We start from the raw sequence: 7,675 nt of genomic DNA, 5'->3' as shown, positions 1-7,675 counted from the left end.
AAAAATAAATACAGCGTGGTGTTTGGTTATCTTTTTCTTTTTTTAAGAATTTGTTTATTTATTGAACCTGGGTCATATTTAGATTCACAAGCAATTTTAAATGTACATCTTATAATTCAATTTAAGTGTTTTTTTTACACAAAAATATTGGCACACAACAGTTGCCATAAGGTGTAACACCACCTTGCTAAGGAACTGCTGCCAGTGTTTGCCCAAGGTTGCAAAATCTTTACCTGGAACATGAAAACCTGTAACAAATTTTAAATTAATTGTACAAAACTGCTGTGTGTAACTTGTAGAGGCTCCCCCCTGGAAAAGGTCCCACCCCACCCCAAAAATGATTACAACTAATGTACATCAGTCACAACAGAATCCTGGCTCAGCACCCACACCAGACGCATCTTTAATTTTTAAACCAATCATCAGATACCAAGGAAAGTAACTTTATACAAAAACAAATCTACACGTGCCTGAAAAAGAAAACACACCAGTACTTAGCATTATGCTAACTGTGACCAGAAAATGGCAGAGACTGCCACTTAACTTAAATACAAGGGCTGCATAGCATTGCAATAAACCCCAGAACCGTTAACCCTTTGGCATCAGGAATCCAGATGTCCTGAACACCGCTGCACTCTGCAGGAGCAGCAACAGCCTCAGCTTTGGAGCTGCACGAACCAAAGGGTTAACTGCTGTTTGCCAAGACACTGCACACAATGGGCTCCGATTTAAAACCTGAAAGAGACTAAAAACCGCGTGATGAACATTTGGTAGAGGATCTATTTTGATACTGGTTATTTCGTTAAAAACCTCCATGGATAAGTTGGTGCAATTAGGAGAGTTACTGAACACCTCCTTTTAAATTTTAATCAGGTACGTATACGAGATCAGAAGTTGTCAGATCTACTCATTATCAAAGTTCCAATCGCTCCTCCTTGGCAGTTTGCAGAAGTGAAGAAGGGATTCCTTCAATTTCATAACACTTCCTGCAGGGTTCATGATGTGAGAAATGCAACAGTCACATCAGGGCCTTGTACCGCTTCCCTAGATAGAACTGCAAGTACTTATGGAAACAGAACGTTAGAAAAGACACAGACATTGCTTGTTACTACAGTTGAATTACAGCATTTGCAGCTTGCTTGGATCTTGCTTAGCATACAGACTAGGCAGGTTTAAGTGAAAAGAAAAAAAGAACAGGCCAATTAAGTGATGAGATTTCAGCATAGCTTTTGCTACAGAAGATATATAAAAACAATTCATTTTTAACTAGGAAGGAACGTAAGCAAATAAGTTTTACAGTTCAGTAAAGAGGGTTTCGAAACTTAGTGACTCTTTTTTTTGTGACCAGGATGTTTGGTAGACAGTGAACTGAAATCCAGGACCAGGTACAGTACTCTTAAACAACTCTTCGGACTTCAAAAAACCTCTTCAGATAGTAGATTTGTCCCAGTGTCATGGCAACTAGTACAAGAGCTTCAAAGAATGACCAAAGGACCACTCTGCTGTTTGTGTTGTCATTAACTGTTGAGGGAAAAAAAAAGGAACAAAGAATTTAAAACAAACTTATATCTCCATCATGAGATATTTTGTCACAGGATCCAAAGAATTGCATATAAGCCTTACAGTGACATCACTGGTATTTGTATCACGGCTGTACAAGGCTTCCAGGCACTGAACTGAGAACCTGCACAGCCTGAAGCAAGCTGTGCAAACAGATGTTCATCTCACCTCTGCACACACACTGCAACGTCCTGCTGTGCTTTTTCTGTATTTTGCATAACAATCTTCATTACATGAGAGACAAGAAAATGTAGAGACTGCAAGTGTTGATCATACTGGGTCTGAATGGGTCAGGATTTGTTCTGAATTCTTTTCAGTAATTGAAATAGTTCTATAGACTTAGAAATAAATCTTAAAAAAAAAAAAGAAAAGGCATTTAAGTCAAAAGACACCTACTTGCTCTATGTATTCTCTCACGAACTTCCATGTACTCCTGTTCATGCTTTACAGCTGTCATGGCCACTGCTAACTCGTTAATCATCTCTTCTAGCTTGTTCTGATGAGCTGCAGAATAATTTCAAAAGCATCAGAAGGTTATTTACTCAAAAACCCATTTTATTAAGCATCTGAACAGTTATAATCAACTTCCCATCACAGAGGGAGTTCTGAAAAATGCAGTCTGGACAATGAAAACTTTCTATCCTTACAGCAAAATAGTTTTGTTGTCTCGTTGCCACTTTTCACAGCACGTCACTGGCATTTACTGAGTGGGAAAACACCTCTCACCACATCCAACTAGATGACAGCTGGCACCCAATTTAGTCAGTGCAGACCACTTCTATCCAAGATGGGCACACGACTCCAGAAAAACAGAACGTAACAATACATGAGATCATTACCACACTGTTACCCACTTTGCAAGTACGTTCCAATATCCTCCAAGCAAATTATCTTAACATAACAGCTTTTTTTCTAGTTGTTAAGTTTGCAAAAAGAGAACAACTGAGAATTTAGCTTAAGATCATGATGCTGGCAAAACGAGATGACTGTCTGAAGCAACGTATCACATCTTGTGCCTCCCTGCTTAGCTGTAGCACAGCGTTCAGCACAAACAATGCCAAAGGGGAACAGCAAATGGCAGGAACTGGCCTCAGGTTCTGGTATGTCATGAAAGCAGAAGAGTAAGAAAATGAACTAACGATAACAGCAAATTAGCTTGAGACAATTCAGCACATGGAAGGAACAGAGATCCAAGATTTAGTGATTTGTCAACCACAGGATCCTTTAAATACCTTCATGCTCAAAGAACTGCCCACTAACAAAAGTTATGAATTATGCAAGTAATTTTCAGAGTTTTCTAGCACCAAGAGAAGTTTGAGCAATCATTCCACAGACACACTCCAGGCAAACATCTCTTGAAGGGATATATTGGATTTTGAAGCCACCTAATATTATTTCTTTATAAATTCACGCTCTGAAAGCAAACCTATTAAAAATATACACATTTGGGTAACAGACAAAAAGATGGCCAGAGAATAGCACTCATACAAGTCCTAACTGGAGTTTAAGTAGATGTCAAAACTACACTCACTTTGCTAACATAAATCTCTTCTTTCACAGCTGGTCACTGCCATACGTACAGTTTATTGGAGAAGAAATTAGCCTCAGGTATTGTTTAAGCTCATTAAAAAAAAAAAACACAGGGAAAAGTGTTTATCTTAAAATTTAAAGCTCTATTAGTATCCCTTAGAATTGATGCTTATGATGTCTTTTCACATTCAATAAGGAGATTTAACTGAGATTTAAAAAAAAAAAAAATCAAGTTAAGAATTTGTTAAATTTCACCAAGAGGTAACAATCAATTCACACAATTATTTACTCAATTCACACAGTTATTTACTCACTAAAATTAAAAAAAAAACAACAAAAACAACTTTCTTTGTAGCTTCAGTTAGTGATTTCTAAAGAAAACTTTACAACTTGTTACCCAAACACTTAATTTACAGCAAATGGCAACTTTCCAGTTTTCTCCTCTTGTAACATGTTTGCTAATTCATATCCTAGGTGGAATTTGTTGCTTCCAAAAGCCCTCGATTATCCAACATTCACTTTAGTAAGTAAATATAGTTTAATGCTCCTGGATGCCCATTGTTTTAGTTCAATTCCACCTAAAACATCTAATCAAGCCTTCTGTTAGCCACAAGTAATGACCTGAAGACAAAGTGTCAAGGCCAGTTTGAGGACCTGATCCCAAGAGCTGCTAAGTATTTCAACCTCTCGATGGAAGCTTGCAGTGCTCAGCATTGCTCAGAATCAGACCTTTGATGTAGTTTATTAAAGACATTCTCATGCTACAAACAAACATTACAGAGAAAAAGCAAACGTTAGCTGTTAGTGAATAAACATATGCAAAAGACAAGATGCTAATGAGCTTTCAAAAAGCAGTACACATACCATCCCAGGTATCTCCACCACCTAGAGAAAAGTGTAAGAGATGAACACAAGTACAGGACAAAAGGCTGCAGATAAAACAGTAACTTACATGGCCATGAGAAAATATTGTTTCATTAGCACATTTACCAAAGAGCTCAACTAATGCATATGGCAATCTACATACTGCTGAGCAAACTAGAAATCAGAGAAAGAAACCGATGAAAAGACTAAAAGATGAAAGCATTTGTTTCTGCAGACGGCCAAGTGATGCCCTGGTGATTTTGCATTAAGTTGTGCCACGAGGTCTAAAAACATCCATATCCATTTTAGCTGTGCAAGAGAACAGCCAACTAGACCGCCTGAAGAAACAGGAATTCTGAGAATCCTAGTCACATTCACAAGTCATGCACGTAGGTAAAAGCTCCCAAAAGAGAGCCTTCTTCTTAGGAGTCTTTCTCACCTTCTGTCTCCATATCTTGCCCCTTTGGAGCTTCCCCAATATCAATTGTGAACATCACTATCTTGGGAGTCATGGTGGACATTCTGTTACTAAAACAAAACTTGTAAGTTCCATCCATGTGGGCAGCAAATGTGTATTTTCCACTGGACTCTCGATCGCCTTTATAAATTCCTTTATTATCAGGCCCTGTAATCTGGACAATGAAAACAAAATATCATTCATTTTATTCAAAATACAGTGTTTTAAAATGCATCAATATCAGTTGTGCTCATATTTTGAAGTCATCCAGTCAGATTTACCCACAGCACCTTTAATCTGACTGATGGTGATATTTCTATTTTCCTCGCCACAACTCAAAAAGCAGTTCTGTGTTTTCCTGCACAGGAATCTTTAGAGCGCCCTCCCTGTAAAGAAAGCCACGTGAAAGCTTTGCTTATTGACCGCCTGTCCTCAAGATAAGAAGCACTCCATAACAAGAGAGACATAAGCTGCGTACAAGCCTGGCTGTTCCCCAAATTCACAACTGCAGGGGAAACCTTATCTCTGTTGTGTGGAGGGAAACAAAAGCCAATAAAGGACATTCTCACAGTATAACGATGCACAGTTGTGCAGTGCCGCAGCTGCCAGCTCAGACAGAAGCAGGGCACAGTGCTAAGCCATAAGAGTCATGGTGACCTTACATCTTCCAGGACACCAAACCCAGCCGCTAAGCTTCCATTACCGACATGCAAATGGAAGCTGGCAGCATCCCGCTTTTATTTCCCGTATCAGAATTGTGTAACCTTCAACAATTACATCTGATTTCACCAACAGCTCTCATGTTGAAACTATCACCAAACTACCTGCTCCTCGCTAAGATGAAAAGAATGCTCATTCATTATTCTCCTATCGACTCAACGCTTTACTGAAGAAAAGCACTCACCCACAGCCTGAGCTAGCAATCAACCTGATTAAAGCCGGCAATCAGTCTCGATAAAGTCAGCGTTCATAAGTGGAGGAAGAACGCTCTCAGAACGAGCAACAAACCACTTAATTCTTCCCGCCAACAAACGCTGCACTACGCCAAGACCGCACGGAGCAGGACGCCCCATAAACCCGGAGAGAGGCTCCAGCAGTAGCAGAAGGGCTCTCCTCCCGCGGGAGCACCAGCCGCCCCAACACCCCAAGGAGATGGAGCTCACAGCGATCCCACGGCCCCAGAGCCGGGGGCGGCCAAACACGGCCCACCCCCCCCAGGCCCCGCCGCCGCCCGGGCCTTCACGCACCGCTTCGCCTTTCCGCACCGCTCCCGGCGCGCAGGGCCCGGTCCCAGGGCTGGGCCCCCACTCAGCACGAGGCCCAAGGTCAGGCGGTCCCGCCTCACCTCTACGTCGATGTCCAGGAAGCCCCCCTCGGCCACCTCAAAGATGAGCCCCATCTTCGTGCCGGACGGCACCCGCTCCAGGAAGCACTCCTCCGCGTGCGCATCGATGCTGACGAAGTAGGCGGCGGCCGGGGCCGCCAGTGCGGCCAGCAGCGCCAGCACCGCCCGCACCGGCGACATGGCGGAGCCCAGGGGCACCGAGCGGCGGGCAGCAGGAAAAGGGGAGGGGGACTTCCGGCTCTTGCCACGCCCCTTCCGGGGCACGGGGCCGCCGCTCATAGGCCGGCGCGGTTCCACTGCCACGTACGGCCCTGCGCTACGGTGGCCGTCAAAGGACTGATGAGGAAGGGACGTCCCGAACCCTGAGGAGAGAGAGGCGCGAAGTAGGAGGCGGAGCCTGTGCTCGAGAGCAACCAATGAGCGAGGAGCAAGTTGCGGCGAGAAGCCAATCAGCGCGAGGAGGGGAGCGCGGGCCTATCAAAATGGAGAAGAGCGGAGGGCGGAGCGGCATTGGATGAGCAGCGGAGGAGGCGTTGCCTGGCAACTGCGCAGCACGGGCTGCGCACTTCTGAAGAGTCCTTGTCTTTGCTGGGCGCGCTGTGCGCGTGGTGCTGCTCAGGCGTTGTGCCTTTTTGCCCTCAGCTGTACGACAGCTGTAATCCAAGTACTCCATTTGTGTGGGTAAAGCACCTTCACTCCGCAGGGTGGGAGCTGCAGTGCTGACGTGGCTGTCACGCCCACAGCCACAGCAAACCTTCATCGTGGACTGAGCCCACTGCCTCCATGGCCTGAGCCGCTGCCTTGGGTTTCCATTGGTCTCCAAGTGATTTCAGTCTTGCCAGTAGCATTCATACATAATGGGGGGAAATTATTTGCTGCTGTATCCTGATGGTGGTATGAACACCTCCTGTACCTCTGACACAGTTCTCACTTTGCAGCCTGTCTGCTCCCCAGAGGTAACACAGAGCACTCTCCAAATACCGTGCTCATTTCTGCTGCCTCTTTTCGTGCTTTCCTAAGTGGCGTTGGCCAGGAATGGATGACTGTGTTGTGACTCATCCCCATGCTCTGCAACTTTGGGCAGTATCTGTGGTGTTCCTTTGGCAAGAAGCTTCATGAACAACAAGCAGACATCATAGGACAGCACTGTTGTTATAAGTTAGGCAGCTGAATATCAAGCTCAGATGTCTGGATGCTTATGACCCAGATCAATGCAGATGAGTGCCTGCTGGCACTAGGATAGAAAACAATTAGAATAGAATCATTTCAGTTGAAAGGGGACCTGAAAGGCAGTCTGCTCCCACTGCTCGCAGTGCACAGGGACACCCACAACTCCATCAGTGCTCACAGCCCTGTCCCCTGACTGTGGCTGTCTGCAGGGATGGGGCACCACCACCTCTCTGTGCACCCTGTGCAGTGCCTCAATGCCCTCAGCGTAAAAACTTCTTCCTTATACCCAGTTTAAATCCAACCCTCTTGGTTTGAAACCGTTTCTCTTTGTCCCATCTCCATCTCCTTTATCACAGCCCTTTTAGATACCGAAGGGCCGTTCAGCTCACTCCGGAGCCTTCTCCTCTCCAGGCTGCACAGCCCCAGCTCTCAGCTCACCGACGAGACGTTAGTTATTCCTGCAGCACGCACAGCAAGATGTTGAATTAGAACCTACAATCACTCAGGGCACATTAAAAATCCACCCAGAGCACCTCTAAGCACACTAAAAACATCCAAAAGTGCACATTCACCCCCGAAGGTAAAAATCTTGAAAATCTTAAACACCAAACCGCATCCCGCTACAGCGAGACCCGCAGCCGAGCATCCCTCCCCGGGCGCGTCACGGCACGGCGGCACAAAGCCCCCGGCGGCAGTGCGCATGCGCGGCACCTCCTCCGGCCCGCCCGGTGCGTGCCATTGGCCCCGAG

The 7,675-nt window shown here is 45.0% G+C and overlaps 1 protein-coding gene across 2 annotated transcripts; it reads right to left on the bottom strand.

The window, feature by feature from the left end:
* Positions 1-33: 33 nt before the first annotated feature.
* On the bottom strand, positions 34-6,050 carry TMED2 (transmembrane p24 trafficking protein 2). 2 transcript variants are annotated; one of them, XM_048964279.1, is made up of 5 exons: positions 5,757-6,050; positions 4,394-4,586; positions 3,955-3,975; positions 1,957-2,064; positions 34-1,521 (listed from the first exon to the last, which is right to left on the bottom strand). In XM_048964279.1, exons 1-5 carry the CDS (start codon positions 6,033-6,035, stop codon positions 1,397-1,399), a joined length of 726 nt encoding a protein of 241 aa, XP_048820236.1. In that variant the 5' UTR covers positions 6,036-6,050; the 3' UTR covers positions 34-1,396. The 2 variants fall into 2 exon arrangements, with proteins under 2 accessions (XP_048820236.1, XP_048820235.1); XM_048964278.1 differs by lacking the exon at positions 3,955-3,975 and having other exon boundaries at positions 5,757-5,997.
* Between the last annotated feature and the right edge of the window lie 1,625 nt (positions 6,051-7,675).

This window comes from Lagopus muta, chromosome 17, assembly GCF_023343835.1.
Source record: "Lagopus muta isolate bLagMut1 chromosome 17, bLagMut1 primary, whole genome shotgun sequence".
Lineage (NCBI taxonomy): Eukaryota > Metazoa > Chordata > Aves > Galliformes > Phasianidae > Lagopus > Lagopus muta.
This window is presented reverse-complemented; position numbering and strand designations above follow the sequence as displayed.